At 36.9% G+C, this 17,858-nt stretch overlaps 1 protein-coding gene across 1 annotated transcript in view; it reads left to right on the top strand.

The window, feature by feature from the left end:
• The window catches only part of MMS22L (MMS22 like, DNA repair protein), a 99,238-nt gene extending 81,847 nt beyond the window's left edge, over nucleotides 1–17,391 (top strand). Inside the window, exons 21-25 of the mRNA XM_062573079.1 lie at nucleotides 7,370–7,581; nucleotides 11,614–11,780; nucleotides 13,156–13,252; nucleotides 14,208–14,375; nucleotides 16,578–17,391. Coding sequence (XP_062429063.1) covers nucleotides 7,370–7,581; nucleotides 11,614–11,780; nucleotides 13,156–13,252; nucleotides 14,208–14,375; nucleotides 16,578–16,659 — 726 coding nt within the window. The 3' untranslated portion in view covers nucleotides 16,660–17,391. The remainder of the gene's footprint in view (nucleotides 1–7,369; nucleotides 7,582–11,613; nucleotides 11,781–13,155; nucleotides 13,253–14,207; nucleotides 14,376–16,577) is intronic.
• The last annotated feature ends 467 nt before the right edge of the window (nucleotides 17,392–17,858 follow it).

Genomic DNA, 17,858 nt, shown 5'->3' on the forward strand with positions numbered 1-17,858 from the left:
GATTGAATGGGTTCTCGACATTATCTTTGACTTCTCAGGTTATTTCACAGTTAGCTTAAGCCAGTGGATTTGTCAGCTGCCAGTGAAAGGGCACTAAATTCCCTCCCGTTCACCCTTATGTGTGGTTTAGTGATTTAATGATTTTGTGAACATGGGATGACTCAAATCTGTGGGCTGATTCAACTGCAAACTAACCCTAACAACAACAATCAGACAGATCAGAAAAGGAATATAACAGTGAATGTGAGAGGAAAAGGATGTAGCCATGGTGGGGAAGATGGATAAACTGAGTCTTCTAGGAATAATCTTGCCTTGATTAATTTAAGCTGCTGGTGAACTACATGGTCAGACTCTGTCCTAGGCAGGTGGCTCTTTGGTGCCCGTTCATCAAGGTGGAACAGCAGTGTTTTAGTGCCGGATCTCTACTTTACCCTAGTGTCAAACAAGCATTGGCCCATATATCTGTCCTTGTTAATACTCTAATTTACAACTTAATGCTTTGGAGATTACATGAAAATACAAAACAGCAATTTGGAAACCGAGCTGTGGGGTATTCAATCTTCTGAAAAGTCCCAGCCTCCATCTCATTATTCTCTTTCTTGTCCTGGTTGTCCCTCTTCAGCTCCTTCAACATGGGCTCCTTTCTCCAAAGATACTCCACAGATCTCAGAAAACATAGTAGTTTGCACATGCACAAAATTTCCCACTTTCCTAAGTTTTCAACAGTCAATGTGGCTTCTTTGAGCCTTTTTCGTGAGTTTTTCCTCTATTGCTTCTAATTTGAGAAGGATTTGAAACCAGTCTTAATAGCAAGTAATTACTTATACACATTCATTGATGCAACAATTTCATAAAGTCCTACAAAATTACTAAATTGTGTAGAAAAAGATTCCCCAAACTGGCACATTCTTATGTAATGGTAATGCAATTGGCCAACCAACTTGCTTAAAATCAAAGCGAGCAGAGAGAGCGTTGCCTTTTTTCTTCACCCTGTAAAGGCAGAGGCCAATTTGTTATCCTTTTTGGACAACCTATGAAGCTCCTTCTTCTCTCCTTGTAGCATAGCTATGATTGGTTTATTATCATCTTCATAATTCATCAGAATTGATGACTGTATTCCTCCCACATCCACCCAGCCCCCTACCCCGTCCAAAACCTATAGGTTTATTTTTAATAGGTGACATTCACAAGCATTAGATAATTTTACACAGGCAAAAATAATAACTGAATTCACTGTTTAAGAACTGTTTAAGGCTAGACATTGCATTTCTTTCTTTTCAGTTTAGACTGGCTGTATTTTGTTTTATCTGCATTGATTGTATACATAAATGGGAGCTATAGGCTTATGCCTTTTGATATTTTTGGGGTAACTGATCTGTCTCCTTTGAACTTGTCTAGAAGTTCCCTTCAAATTCACTCATTGATGCAGCCTTGACAAGATTGTTTCTAGCATTGTCTAGCTTAGCTCTAGCATTGCTTTATAACATTTAAATTGTTATTTTTTTCTTGTCTAGAGGTTGCTATATAGATGTTATTCCTTTTACAGTGCACCATCTGTTTTGATAATAGTTGATTACCCAGGAAAGATTTTGTTTGGATGTAATATCATAATTGACTTCAGAGTTGTTTGAGTTGTTGAGACATTAGAAGGTAAAGCATAAAGAATGTGAATGAAGTCATTTTAAAGTTTTATACAACTGTTTTTAATTTTGAGATAAAGGCATGTAAAATCTGATATTAGGTGTTCTGCTGTTGTGAAAAATTGAAATGATTTTTGTATTAGTAGATTATTTAAACCTACTACAGGGATTTTCAGAACAATTTAGGTTACTCTTTGATGGATTTCTTAGAGAATGATTTGGAGGAATCCTAGTGTATGTGGGAAAGAACTGAGGCATTGTACAGAACTGATTTCAGAGAATATGTAGTTTAAATATGTCTTGCAGAATACAGGGTAGGTGCATGGAATAAGCATAATGTGCATAATGGTGGAAAAGATAAGATACCCTGCTTGATTTATGAGTGTTAGACCTGTCCAAAAACAGAAGATGACTGATATCTGTCTAAATACAGGACAGCACTGAAAGAACTTGATTCTAAGCAGTGCTTGGCACATACATTTTCCAGTGACTTTAATGGGGTTGTGCAGGCTCAGCATTTGTCAGAGATCAGACCTTAAAAGCCCTCTTGTGAGTCACATCTGTGGTCCGATATTTGAGCAAGCTTATTAATACATTTTGTGAATTACAGTATGTGTTTAATAAGAATTGTACAACATTAATTGGTGAACAGCAGATTTATTCCAACAGCAGGACTGATGTTATAAGTCATCATTAGGTAGCTTGGCATTTCTGCAGTGAATAGTTCCAGTAATCCATACTAATCGGTTCTTCACTCTCCAGAGGTGATTTACTGATATATGAATAAATCAGAAGAAAGAGGCAGCTCTGGCCATAAAAGGTTCCTGCAGTGAACACACACAGGAATCAGTTGTCTTTCTGCTAAAATGAGGACCAGATGTTGTCATGCCCCTTCTACTCCTCTTAAAATTTCTTTTTCTTTTTCTTCCCTATTTTTCCTCAGAAGGTGACCAAAGAACACGCCAAAGAAAAGAGCACTGCTCTAGCAACTCTCTAATGTCCATCTGTTTTACATCTATAGAGATTGTCTTAGGGGTCTTATATGATTGACTGCAAACCTCTGGTCCAAAACGGAAGTCCAATATCATGCATTATTTTTTCCCTCTGTCACATGAACAGTAGCTTCCTTCATCTCTGTTAATTACTGATAGGATTTAAAAGAAGTACTATGTGACTTCCTTGTTGTCACATTGTTGGTCAGTACTGCCTAGCATATTTTCCATTTTACTCAGAAGTTCACAGTTACATGTAATGCTGGTACCTTATCCTTTTTGCCACTTGACATATGGCATTGTCAGACCTTGTGGAGGTCTGTTGCTCTCTACACTTCGTAAGAAAAAAGAATCACAAAATCACAGAACAGCTGAGGTTAGAAGGACCTCTGGAGATCATCTAGTCCAGCCTCCTTGCTCAAGCAGGGTCACCTAAAGCATGTTGCACAGGATCATGTCCAGGTGGGTTTTGAATATCTCCAAGGAGTTCACAACCTCTCTGGGCAACCTGTTCCAGAATCAGTCACCCTGACAGTAAAGAAGTTTTTCCTTGTATTCAGACAGAACTGGCTGCTTTTCAGTTTGTATATGTTGCCTCTTGTCCTGTCACTGGGCACCACTGAGGAGAGCCTGGCCCCATACTCTTTCCATCCTTTCAAATACTTACATACATTGATAAGATTCCCTCTTAGTCTTGTCTTCTCCAGGCTGAAGAGTCCCAGCTCTTTCAGCCCCTCCTCATATGAGAGATACTTCAGGCCCTTAATCATCTTAGTAGCCCTCTGCTTGACTCACTCTAGTAGCTCCATATCTCTCTTACACTTAGGAGCTCAGAACTGGACACAGTACTCCAAATGTGGCCCCACCAAGGCTTAGCAGGGCAGCAGGATCAGCTCCCTCGACCTGCCGATGACACTCTTCCTAATGCACCCCAGGATACCATTGGTCTTCTTGGCCACAGGGGCACATTGCTGGCTCATGGTCAATTTGTCATCTACCAGCACTCCCAGGTCCTTCTTTGCAGAGCTACTTTCCAACAGGTCAACCCTCAACCTTTCCTGGTGCCTAGGGTTATTCCTCCCTAGGTGCTGGACTCTGCACTTGCTTGTGTTGAACTTCATGAGATTTCTCTCCAGCCATCTCTGCAGCCTGTCTAGCTGTGTCTTTATGGCAGCACAGCCCTCAGATGTATCAGCCACTTTTACGAATTTTGTATCCTTAGCAAGTTTCCTGAGGGTTCACTGTGTCCCTTAATCCAGGTCATTGATGAATCAACTGAAAAGGAATGGACCTAGTATTGACCCCGGGTGACACTGGCCTCCAACTAGACTTTGCGCCACCAATCACAACCCTCTGAGCTCTGCCATTCAGCCAGCTTTCAGTCCACTTCACCATCTGCTGACCTAACCCATACTTATCAGCTTGCCTATGAGAATGTTATGGGAGACAGTGTCAAAAGCCTTGCTGAAGTCAAGGAAGACAGTATCTGCTGCTCTCCTTTCACCTACTCAGCCAGTCATTCCATCATAGAAGGCTATCAGGTTGGTTAAGCAGGATTTCCCCCTTGTGATTCCATACTGACTATTCCTGATTACCTTCTTGTCCTTGATGTGCTTTGAGATGGCCTCCAGCACTAAGTGCTCCATCACCTTTCCAGGGATGGAGGTGAGGCTGACTGGCCTGTAGTTCCTTGGGTCCTCTTCCTTGCGCTTTTGAAGACTGGATTGACAAAGGATTCTGCAGGAGGGACTCAAAAATAAAGAGCCCAGTATTAAGCTAAAGCCAGAGGGCTCTCGTTTTGGAAAAAAAAAAAAAAAAAAAAAAATCTAATTTCTAGAAAGTTTAGGGAGCAGTAGAAACATCAGGATCTAAAGGTCTGATGAATTCTTCCCTGAACAGCTTTGATGCTGTAGACATGCCCTACATGTATGAGCACTGATCTGTGGATATCCTACTATAGACAAGCGAAGGTGTTTTATTTTGGTGGGTGGTTCTTTCCCTACAAAGTGGAAGGTCATTTTTTTTCCTCTGCTTTCAGTTAGAGAAGATGATTTGTGTCTTGGAAGCCTTTGGTGCTAAACCTGTAACTTCTAATCTGAAGCAGGTTCATATTAAAGAGAGATTTTGATATTGCTATGTGGTTTTAAAAAATCGTGCCTCTTTTAAGAGGCAGCATCTCAACCTGACCCATCAAAAAAGAAACTAGAATCCTTTCTAAAGAACAAAAGATTACAGAACAAAAGGTTTTTCAGTGTTTCTAAATGCATCTATAGTTAACAATTTTCTGTACTGGATTTCCAGAGGATTCTATATCTTCATTAGATAATCAAAGAAAAAGAATAATAGTAACCTCAGACCTTGTTTTTCATTAATCAGCAAGGTATTTTTCAGTAACATTCTTCTCAGGATGGTGTTTTTTAATTCAATCCTTTCCTTCTTTTTAAGATTACTTGCCCTCCTCTCCATCCCACACCCCAAAAATATCAATTTACTTAAACTCAAAAATGAAAATGCTTCTATGAAAGATTGTGCTTAAGTTGTTGATCTATCAAATGAAACTATTGGAAGAGTTGCAAAAATCAGGCAGTATTCCTTCAGATCTAAATTTTAATATTCCGTGCTTTTTCTTCCACTTACCAACTTTAAGATCATTTCTTAAGAAAAGTAACTCTTAAGTATTTCATAGTAACTGGTTTCTTACTTTTGTTCTTGTATATTCTATAGCATTTGCTACTTCTCAATTTGAAAAGTTATCTTATTTCAGTAATTATCATCATTGCTTCTTCACAGGCATTATATTCTTTATATATTCTTTGTCTGATGCTGTTCCTACCTCTCAGGTGAACTGAATGTTGTGAGCAGGTGTCCTCTGTAAGGTTGCAGTGTTTTTTGTGTCCCTGGGATCAGATAAATACACTTTTTCACAGTTGTTACTTTTGTTGAAACAATCTAGAGACTTGAGAGGTCCACCTTTGATTATAGAATTATGGAATATTTTCTCTTTTTTTTTAAGAACTACAGAAAGCTCAAGTGGCTCCTTTATACCTCCTGCAACATCTCATTAGAAACACCAAGTGCTGAAGCTTACAAACTAAATAACGTCATCTATAACAGTCTCTCAGAGTCTTGTATTTGCTATACAGTGTTTTTAAGAATTGTGATATAGTAGCAACTACCTTTTAGTGCAATTTTGCTTATGTAAGTAAATGGCTGAGAGGACGTGAATTGCTTATTACAGCCTATGTTTTGTTTCAGTAATTCTGTCTTTTATCATTGGAAATTAACAAAATTTCCAAGGAGCTCTAGAGGCATGTGAACTTCTACCTTAACCAAAGATGTTGATGTTCAGGAGGGCTTCCTACAGGAGGTCTTCAGGCGGATTTTTATTACTTACAGCACTTTATTACTTAAATCTCATTTTTCTATATTTGTTTACTATGGAACCAAAAGTGGGAACTGTCTATTTCAAGAAAATGCCAAAAAGATTCTTAGCTGTGGCCTCAACCTGCTTTTTTCCTGGAAGAATTCTTCTGTCACATTCACATGGGCAAGTAAAGACAGAATCTTTCTGGGAAGGAGCCCCTGGAAGGAGCTTCTGGAAGAGCAAGAGCTTTCCTGAGTTCGCTGTTTCTACGTTTCATGCCTTAGAGTCCTGAACTATTCATTCATATATTAAGAGACCTCAGCTTACCTTACCATCAGTGTTTCGTCAGGAATTCTTTCTACCAAAGTTAGACTCTGGCAAACATATGGATTGCAATACTAACTGAAGTTTGAAGTACTTGTGAAGTTCCTCTCTAATGAACTCTAGGCTTGTCCACTTGTTTTACCTTATTATTCTTGCTGAGTAAAACTATTATGAAAACTGAATTCTGAAGGGACTTGTATTTGTACTGCTTACTGTGACCATTGTGATAGGAGGTAACCAGGCTTTTTTCAGGTTTTAGTGAATCATTCTTCTTTCCTTCAGTCATTGAAGGAAGGGAAAAAAAGCTCTCTCTCTCTCTGAGACTTGTATCAGTAAGAGAAATCATCTTTTTTTCACAGATATAACATATATGTGTTGTATAAATGGGACAATGTTTAGATCGACTCTTCATGGACAGTTTTATACTTTTATTACAGATTTTTATTTGGCATCAATATAGCTTATGTTGGATAAGTCACACCAATTTAAACTTTATTTTAAAGAGATTTTTAAAATCTCCAAATTTATTATAATTGGTGTTTAATTCATAAAAACCTGTTTACGCTATAAGTTGTTTTTTTTCTTGTCAGACCACTATTTTAAGCACTCATTATTCTACTATACCATTCATACAAAAATACCACAAGTTGCTTTACAAACTGATGAGGTGCTCTATCTCTCCTCCTTGATTGACTAATATCCTCTCTTTGACCACATGAAAGCTGGAAAAAAAAAGAGCTTTTGGACACAGAAGCCCTTCCTTAGGCCTGAAACGTCGTAGTTTTATTTCCAGTTTGAAGGGGAGCTTGTGTGTCCCAGAGCTCATCTTCCAAGTGTATTAGTTATCTAGTAAAAGATATTTTCTCTCCTTTGTAGGACTTGCGCTGACTTTGTCTTTATCCTTAGACCACCATAGCTGCAGCAAATTACTGATCCTTATTTATCATGCAGCAGTAATTTACACACAGAGTATAGCAGAGTTTAGAATGTATGCAGCCTGGTATTGTTAAAGATTTATCCCATTTTTCTTTCTGAATTTTATTTTGCAGGGCTTGTCGTTTATATGTTGTCAGTCACAAACTCAGGGGCCCTATCTGAATCAACTACTTGGGAGCATTATTCAACAGTATTTTGGACGATTTCTCCCTTCTTCACCAACTATGCCAGCAGCTGGACTGCATCCCATGGCACTAGCCTTATGCAGTTCCATTACAGCCACCCAGATGCTCCGTCTACGGAAGACCACTTTGCATGTCATAAAGTAAGGCCTAGTGAAGGAAAAAGCATTATTTATTCAGATTTCACAAATAGCTAATGAGAAAGGAAGTGTCGTTGTTTACTTCTCAGTAACAAGCAGGGTCTGAACTTGGCTATACAAAAGTACAATTAAAGACAGTCCGTGTTGTGACAAGCTCTCAGTCTACTTTGGTTCAAGATATAGCAGTTAAAAATAGTGGATGTGACAGAGTGCAGTCTAAGAGCAAAAAATATCATGACAACAGTAAAGAGAACACAGCTTAAACTGATCAGTTAAATGCACATCTTTCTCATTTCACTTGAATTTTATTTTTCTTTTTTTACTAAGTAAGCTGGAGATGAATGAAAATCTGTAGGACTATCTTTCTTAAAACAATTTACTTTATAAAAATAATACATTTGTTTATTTAATTTGCTTATAATAGATTTTTTTAAATCAGGTAAAAGATAAAACTGCAAGTAGTTCTGTTTTTCTTATGCTGCATCCAGAATTTGACAGCTAGAAAACATCTCAGAAGAATAGCAAATCAAAGCCCAATAAAACTGTGGCTTTTGGGCTGGCAAGCTAAAGAGCAAGGAGAAAGCAAGAAAGACCAAAGTTTATTCGTTGAATATTGAACCCTTTTCAGCATCAGTTTGACTTGAATAAAATATCCAGTAAGAGTCTAGGAGTCCCTAGAGGTCAAGCTCTGTAAGTAGAGACACACACACACACACACACGCAGCACAGCTGGATGTTGACATACCTGTTCACGTGCCTGGGTGCCCAAATCCGTGAAACCGGATTGAGTGTACTTTCCAACTCCCCACTGTTTCCACTTTCTGTATTAGCATAAAGGCTGTTAAGTGATATTCATCCTGTAGTGAATACAAACCCATAAGGATTTTTTTTCCTGGTTTGAGCAATAGGGAGGGAGGCTTGGGTTCTGTTTGTTACCTGCAGGTAAGTGGATTCACTTTGATTTCTGTCCATGAATGCAATACTGTTCGTTCTGCTCTGCTTTGCATTCTGTAATGGAAAATTCATATATGCTATGTGTTATTAAGTTTAGTTTATATTTATCACAGGATAGTAGTACTAACTATTAGTAGTACTAACTATTATTAAAAGTATTTCCATCATAAGACCTTGATAGAAGTCCTTAAAACTTTGTTACACTTCAGCTCTTCAAACCTGTATTTTTCAATACCAACCTGGGATTTTTACGTTTTTTTTTTTTGTGGAAAAAAAAATTAAGAGAAATATTCTTACCCTTTCTAAGGCTTATGAAAAGCGTGCTATTTTGGCCATTAAAAAAAAAAATCTCATCCACCCACACACAGGACACTTGCTTTGATCATTATAGCTTCTCCATGCTTCAGAACAGACACTTCAAATTTGATACAGAGTTAATCTGAGTCTTGCACATTTCATCAAGTTCATTTCAACTGTCCATATCTCATCTTAAAAATCTAACTTTATATGTGAGCATCTGTTATTTGCCATGACTTACCAATATAATTCCTTGATATTCCTGCTTCCAGTTTTGGGATCCCTGCATAGAGTAGTCGCATCCACGGCTGATACAGGCCAGGCTGAGCCTAGGACTTGGAACCAGAAGCCGGAATCTTTTTCTCTTTGTTTTTCTTTGATTTCTTTTATTATGGGTTTTTGCATTGTGAAAACCTGAACTAAGCACTAAGAGGACAAGGCATAGATGAGGGCTCTGAGCACCAAAGTGGGATAACAAGTCCTGAGGGATAACTTGAGTTGGAAGATTAGGGGAGGCATACTGGAATTGTTAGTTGGGTAGCAGAAAGAGCCTGTAATTCTCTGAGCAGGGAGCCAAGGAAGAATAACATATATGGAGCTTCAGAGTAGAACTGAGGAATTTCCAAGTAAACAGAGTGCAGAGGTCCTAGACAGTAAAAGAAAAAAAAAAGAAAAAGAAAAATCATGTGGCCAAATGAAACACAAGTATTTTTCTAGGAAAAATGCTCTCAAACATAGGACATCATATATTTGCATCTCAGGCTGCACTCTCAGGTTGTAGTGCTTACACTTGCCACAGCCACCTGGGCATGGGAGGCCCAGTGGTGGATTCTGGTATGTGTCAGGCTATGCAGAGGTCTGCCAGCTATCAAGGGAAATTTGAGATGTGGGAAGAGGCAGAGGTAGAGGCACAGGAGGCTGAAGCTGTCAGCTGTACCATACCAACCCCATACCAACAGCAGCTGTAAATATAAAGGGCTTCATAAAGGCAAGCGGAAGCTCTTTGTTTCATATACCCTGGAATATGGAGCAATCTGGACTTTCTGTCCATATCAGGAGTGGAGTTAAACCCACTCAAATATAAGACAATTACTTATTTTCAAAGTAATTGTATTTTAACTTATTAAAGAGTGTGTGTGCTTGTTGACCAAGCAAAATTCAGGGTTGATCTTATATTCAGATAAGTATGATAGGCAGTCCTGTAAATAAAGCCTGTATTATCACATATTAAGTAAGTGAATTAAGATTTCACAGTGTTAGTTCTGTCATTTCTTAACTTATGAATACTCAAACTTTGCCATCTTAAAAGTTATTTGTGAATGTGTCCATGCATATGTGAATTTTAAGATTGATAATGGAAAGGAAGTCCTGAAAGTGTAACGGCAGTTGGTGACTTGTAAGACATGAAATATTTTTTAGTGCTCTGGGAAGAATATCTTAGAACTTAACAGCAGTGACCAAGTTACAACTTGCTGGATGGTCAGGAGGCAGTCACTAGGTTTCTATATTAATGAGTACAGAGTTCAATAGTCCTTTGCCATTAGAAAGCTAGTGAATTCTTGTTGCTGCACAGGGAAATTGAACCACATCATCAGGGTGCATTATCCAGATCAGATAATCATTTTAGTGGAAGAGAGCCAAAAGGAGTAAGTGCTAGGTTGTCATAGTAAATTCACGGAATAGAGGATTTCAGAGATGCTAATATTAAAGTAAGTAAGACTGCAATATGTGAAGAATATGGGAAGAAAGTGTTGCAACTGTTATTTGTTGTGTTATGCTAGTGCTCTAAAGCCATGTAGTCAAATATTCAGAACTCTAAAAATCAGGTTTCATTTGAAAGTGTAAAGTTGTGTGAGCATGCTTCATTATTTTAGGACCTGAACAAAGATAGTAATTTTTAACTGATTGGGTAGCTAATTTTAAACATCTGAAAAGTTATTTTGAAGGTTCTGGGTGTTCTCTTGTTAACTGATGGATAAATACTGTCTTCTTTTTACCTGTGCTTTTCTCTCCTGAATGCTTAAATTTGGAAGTTCTTGTTTTTCAGTAAAGATTTCAGTAGTCACTTGTAATTTCAAATCAATTTAGATTCTTGCATCTTTTTGTGAAAAATAACAAATCAAGACGTTAAAACTGGAACACTCAAAATGTATGTGTTGTCAAAATACGTTCCTGTTGCAAGATGACAGGTTACCCTTTATCTTTGTGACAAATTTTATAGTGGAGATGGTTGTGTTAGTTCTGACAGAGCAAAAGCAGAGATTGTCTGTGCCATTACAATATAATGTTCACAAAAAAAGAGTAACAGCATATTCCTTGAAATCTAAAAAAAAAAAAAAAAAAAAAAAAAAAAACCCAACAAAACAGCAGAGCTGTTAATGCAGTTGGAATTTTAGTTGACAAAAGCACATAAAGCTATATAAATTAACTGAATAAAAGTTGCATTTTGGATGTTTTCAGGGTCTCCTTTTATTCAGTTTTTTTATTCAGATTCCTTTGTAGTTTAACTTTTACAGCCACATTTGGCTTTTTAACTATGATAGCTGCTATTTCTCACTTCCCTCTCAATATAAGAGTTAGAAGGCATCACTGTCCTCTGATAAATTGGCAGTCATTTCTAAGACTAAGACAAATAGAAGCTATTAGTTGAGCCAAGATAAAGAAAGAAATCTATTTAATAGCCCTCCTGCTGAAATACCACAGTGTTATTTTAAAGTATATGATGCTTGTATTGAATGGAAAAATAAATTATGGACTGTGTTTTGGTTTGCTGTATTTTCCCAGTGAACACTACCTGCAGTTCAAAGGTAATGCTCCGCCTCCTCGCTTGGCCTCAGTTCTTGCTTTCATTCTTGAAGTACTTCAGAGAACTCAGAGCACTGAATTATGTGACATCGACTTGGTCCTCCCAGCTGTGTTGAAATGCATGGTATTGGTTAATGAACTACAAGGTGAGCTGCTTGTTTGCTTTAAACACAACAGTGCACGTGTGTAAGGTTATCCACTACCAAGCATCCTTCATCCAAATACTTAGCTTTTACATGGCTTTTAGATGAAGTGAAAGAGATGCTTTGGCAGATGAACTGGAGAAGCTTTGTCTATTCAGTGAGTGGTCTGGGGCTTCTGTCTGCAGGAGGTAGAGTCATTCTTCTCTTGGACTCAAATGCCACACTCATCAGCTAAAGATCAACCTTGTCAGGAATTCAAAGAGCTTTTCCTTCGTCCTCACCTTTCCCACCTCATTTCTCCGACACTTGGTAACTATGGAAGTTCTCTTCCACCTAAAGTTTTGAGACCAAACAAGTCTAGCATATGTTCTCCACATAGAGGCATTATAAATGGATTAAAAGTAGTGTATTGCTCTCTGAAGGCATCTTTGAGCCTTCTTTATTCTTTATTTTTAGCTTCTTAAAAAGTGAACTACTCTGTTCACCGCACCTTCGTACAATGAATTAGCATGGGTACATGTATGCACAATACTACTTCTTGCTGCCAGTGGCAGCATTAGGCAAAGTGGGGATTCACTTCTGACTTCTCCTGGGAATTCCAGGTATTAAAGTAATTTTTAGTTCTGATTTGTAGAATTTTCAAGGACAAGATATGCTCAGGAGATTAGCTGAATTAGCACACACCCTTTCTTCCCCCTTCTGCCATCATAGCCATATCTATCTAAAGCTGAAAGTATCTACTTTGCAGTCTGTTACAGAATAGAATAAGCTGAATATCTACCCACCAGCTCACTTCCTGCCTAGACAGGACTCCACCACGTCCTGGTAGAAGAGTCATTGCAGTCCATTTCCAAATTTATAAAGGAAGAGCATTATCTTGCAACTGCAGTATATTTTGGAGTAAATTAAGTAGAAGAAAATAGTGTTACAGAAAAAAGGAGGAATTCAGAATAATACCCTCCCACTGAAAGTGAGGAGTAGATCAGTGTATAGCTTCATGCAGGGTATAATGCCTAGATTGCTTTTCTTTAATTCAAATAGGAATGATTTAAAGAATACAAACAAAACCTGAATTTAAATAAAATCTCTATTTCCATTGAATTTGTGTCTCTTTGTTTTGACGTAAAGAGAGCACTGTACTTATAATCTATGTGTTTAAAGGATAATAGTGGTGAAATAAGACTACTTTTGCATAAATCTGTGATTCATTCTGTTCTTTATAGACAATCTTACTAACTGCTTTTGCAGTCATTTTACTTGCATCAAAGTAAGATTAAGCCATTTTTCCTCCTTTAAAAAACTGTAGTCTTCATAAAAGATTTTTTCCAGATGGTCAGTTGAAGAGCTCTGTGTGAATCTTGTGATTTTTCTCTTACAGTTAAAAAAATATCTACAGACATTCTACAATGCATGGTAGAAGGCTGCCAAGCAAGGTCAGGAGGAGAACATGTCAACCAGCTGACTTCTGTATTTAGGTAACCAGAAAATATGCCAACTGGCAGTGAAACTATTGCAATCCAATTGACAGCAAACATATTTTTTTTAAATAACTAATTATCTTTAACATACTGCATTGTTTTTTTTAAATAACTAATTATCCTTAACATACTGCATTGTCACTTGTTTATAGTACTTAAATTATTCTGGCACTGTTTTTTAACATGGCTTGGCCAAAAAAGGCAGAGCAAAAGCAGGAAACTTATCTGTTTTCTCATGGATTAGGTACTGTTTTGAAAGGCTAGTAATAGAGAGGTTTATTGCTACTGTAATGGGAAAAATTCCTCATGAATAGTGATGTTCAGTGTTAGGTACTGTGAAGAATAAAGGTGCATGCCTAATTAAAAGTGCATAATAACGGATATCAAATGTTCACATAAAAAGCTTTGCTTTTATTTGTTTTGGTTTGATTTTTGTGACAAATAGCTAGATAGATTTTTATAATGTAAATTATACTTATTCCATACCTCTGCAAAAATGATATTCTCCATGAGTTCCATTTCTCGTGTGGATACAGTGGAAGAGGTGCATGAGCTAAGGACCCAAAGACAGTTTGCAAACATGAACTCTGCTCGTGTCTAGCTGAGAGTTTGAGAGACTTGCTGAAATCAGCGTGGATGTTGTGGGCCTGGCCTCCCAGTTGCCTTATACAGAGTACATTAATTTCATGGGACAGTTTATCCCTCGGTTAGCATGCTCTTACTCCCAATTCAAGTACAATCTGTGAACTTGGGAATAAACATGTCATTTTTTGCAGCATTACTTTCTCTAAATTTTTGCAGATAAAATATTCCAAATAGAGTATTTCAGTGTAAAAATATGAAAATTTCCATGATCTGGATTGCTTGTTCGATTAGACTCTTAAGTTGTTTTTTGGCATGTTCTCTGCATTTAGTTTTGACCTTGCATTAAATGCCTCTGTGTCCCCCTCAGGCAGTTTATCCAGGACTATACAGCAGTGTATGATCATCGGGTTTTCAGCATACTAGAAACAGTGGCAGTCTTGGATCAGACATTAGTTACCTGCCTGATTCCCACAATCACACAGTCTTTGAAGGATTCAGAGCACAAACAAGGTCTTGGAAGGAATACTGCACAGAGGTTTGTGGGGTTTTTTTTATTATTTTATTTAATATATTGCTTTTTAACAATGAAGAGTAGAGGTTTATTCTCTTGAAAGAAAGCAGTGTTAGATAGCAGTACAGATACCCCAAAATGAGTGATTTTTAAGCAGGTTCAGCCAGAAATTTACCTTCTCTTATGCCTTTCATAGTTTTAAGCCATTCATACTTGCTAAATATTTTCACAGATATTTTGACACTAAGTCTACAGACCCCCCAAAATTTATGCAAAGCCAGATTGTCTCTGTTCACTACACTGTGTGTTCCAAAATATAGAATAAAAAAATTCCTGCCCCAAAGAATTTGTCTATTTGTCTGCAAGTCCCTGCTTTAGAGGATACAGATTATCTGTAAAATTGCAGTATAATCAGTTATAATCAGATATGATCTGAGATGCTTTGAAAAGAAATATCCATGGCTTTTTTTTTCATTTACAGTAATTCTCTTGTAATATAAACTTACAAGAGTTCTAGATGTTCAGAAACATAGTAGTCTCCCTCTTCTAAGCACAGCAAAGTCACACGTCCTCTGTTTGCCCTTCAGAGAACTTGAGACAGAAATATTTGATTTGTGAATTGCATCTAGCCTTGGGAAGAAATGGCACTTGAGGTGAGCAGCTCAGCCCAGATAGTGACATCTCTGGGTGCATGCAGATGCAGTAGTGAACTTTCTGCACCTATAGAAATGTTGCTGAGAAAATCCAGGAAGCTGTGGCCCCTAGGCCAAAAGGGCTGCTGTTAGTTCTGCTAACTGGAACGCTGGTGCTTGACCCTCTTGTGGCCTCTTGGCCAGGGGTTGGGCTAAGTGATTACATAAATGAACATGCTGGGGCTCCTCCAAGGATGAGGTCCTGGTGACACCACAGGCTTGAGAAGTTCTGCCATAAACATCAGCAGGGCCTGGGTTAGAAAAAGACAGAATTGTGCAAAAGTGTAACTCATAGGACTGTAAAGGGTATTCAAAGAATATTCAATTTTCCATTAAATGGGAAAAAATAATTCATTTATTGATAGTTACAAGTAAAATTTGTGATTTCATAAATTATTTGGGTATTTTATTACACTCTATCAAAAAATACATTTGTTTTATTTATAGGATTTCACACTAGGTCAGACTGCAGTACAATTATATGCAGGGTTTTCATACTACCTGCTTTTGTCCTTTTAGTAATGTATTTCATAGTCAGCTTTCATATATTTTTTTCATACTGCCAATAAGGCAAAATTCATCCCTTTACCTACAAAATATGGAAGAAAACAGATTGTTTGAAGTTCCTGAAATATATACTTAGGAATTAAAAAAACAGGCAAGTGTCTTCTAGTTGTATCCCTTAACATATACATTATCAAACCTGTTCTTGATGTTCTGTATTAATAATTTGTATTTAGAACGTGCTCCCTTATCTAGTAGTCTAAGATACTCCATGAACATTTCGGCGTAAACACACTAATAATGATTTTTCTCTTTTCAATCCTGGCCAATATGACATTATATTAACATATTCTGTAGACATAACTGTAGATATGAAAGTCAAAACCTATGTATATAAGAGAAACAAAGGTTAGAAATTTAATTAGATACTTATAGCAGCAATTCCTAGTGTTATTGTTGCCAGAAACTAGTAAAAACTGCAGGAAATAATATATTCAATTTTATTTGCTTAAGTTAATATTTCTTGAAAAAGATACATAATCAGAATTTACTTCAATGTCAGAGGCAATACTTTAGCAATAATGATATAGTCTAGGTTGGAGAATATTAGAATGAACTTCAGGTGAAAAATCTCACCAACACATAGGCACTCTGCTGGAACATCCACTTGAGTGACAGCCCCCTTCTGAATTCCAGGCTTATTTTAAAACTAATCAGAGCCCTCTGTTGAGGGCGATGGTCTATATCTGTGTCAGTGCCAGTCTGCATTCTAGTGCCAGTGGTTCACGTCACTGTACTGTAGCAGGAGTCACCAGGAGATTTCCTATATAGAAGTCAAACAGCGAACATGAGGAAATCTGAATGCAGATCTCCTCTGAGCCTTGGTAACTCCATATTTTAAAATAAAAATTTTAGCTTTCATGTATTCTGGTTTAATACCCCAATATGTAAGCAATCTGGGAATTGTGTGCTGTTGCTCTTCCATTTTGTGAAATTAAGTAACATGTTACATTCTTTTGTTTTTCAACAGAGAAGCCTATAAAAGACTCTTATCTCACCTCACAGAGGCTGGACAAAATGAGATACAAAAACTGGAAAATGAGACAAATTAGCAGCAAGCTGGCAATTAATCCTTTCCTCTTGAATCTTCTCACATTGTTGATACCTGAAACAGCACTGCACAACACACTATCCAAGTTCTTTATCTATACAATTGCAATACATTCATCAATTTGAGTTTTTTAAAGCTATGTATTAATTTTATTAATTTCTGTGGTATTTGAATATTGTCATACATGTAAAGAATAACTCTCAATATATGGTTGAAGAATAATTTAAAGATGTGGCAAACTTATTACATGTTAAAATGTTTATATGAGTAGAAGAGCCTGTATTACAGCATTACAAGGTGAGATTTCAAAGGACCAAAGTGATTTCACAAAACTGAATTCACATTTAAATTCACTTTTTCAATTCACATGGCCTTCTTAACAGTGTACTTTTGAAGCTCCCTCATTCAGTATGTTCTTAAGAAAATTACAACTAATTTATAATTTTAGTAGAAAGAGAAAGACTGAGATCTCTGGTACTGAACTTGATGAACATTGTGCATTCATGCATTTGCCGGGAGTTGGAACAGTATGCTAGAGCTATCTTATTTGAAGAGAGGACCTGTGTATATGTTGCATAGAATTCATATAGCTGTCCTACCCTTTCTCCTGTATCAAACCATTAAAGTCTTTATGTTTCCAATGTAAAATCTCCTCTGTTGTACTTGTGGATAATGTAAGAAAAAGTAGGTTCAGATTTCTTTCCCTTTTTTAATATTATATTTGTAAAAATTAACCAGAATTTACAATGATACCATAATATTTTTAAATATCATAAATATTTTTAAATATTCATGACTGTTAAATATCCATTTGACTTGGACTACATATAAATGGTGGGAGAAAAAAGAAGAGAGCACAGATGGTTTTTTGAAAAAAAATCACTTGGGGAATTAATTTTATTTTGTTGTAGGCTAGTAGTTATTTCTATTTGTCTGGAAAGATAGATTTTTCAAATATTTTGCTGTAATATGGATTATATTTTGGGTCTCACCTGTCTTCCCAGACAGGTCTAGCTCTGTAAATTTTTCTGTAACTTTTATTTTTTCTTCCTCACTTCCCTCAATAACTTGTATTTCTGCAGCTACTTACTGGACTTTGGGAGTCATAAGTTTGCTCCTAATGGCAGCACTGTGAACAGGTTTAAAGTTATTCAGATTTTAACTTTACAACATTAATGGGAAGGAAAGATTATTTTTGAG

The sequence above is a fragment of the Rhea pennata genome, chromosome 3 (assembly GCF_028389875.1).
Source record: "Rhea pennata isolate bPtePen1 chromosome 3, bPtePen1.pri, whole genome shotgun sequence".
In the NCBI taxonomy this organism is placed as follows: Eukaryota; Metazoa; Chordata; class Aves; order Rheiformes; family Rheidae; genus Rhea; species Rhea pennata.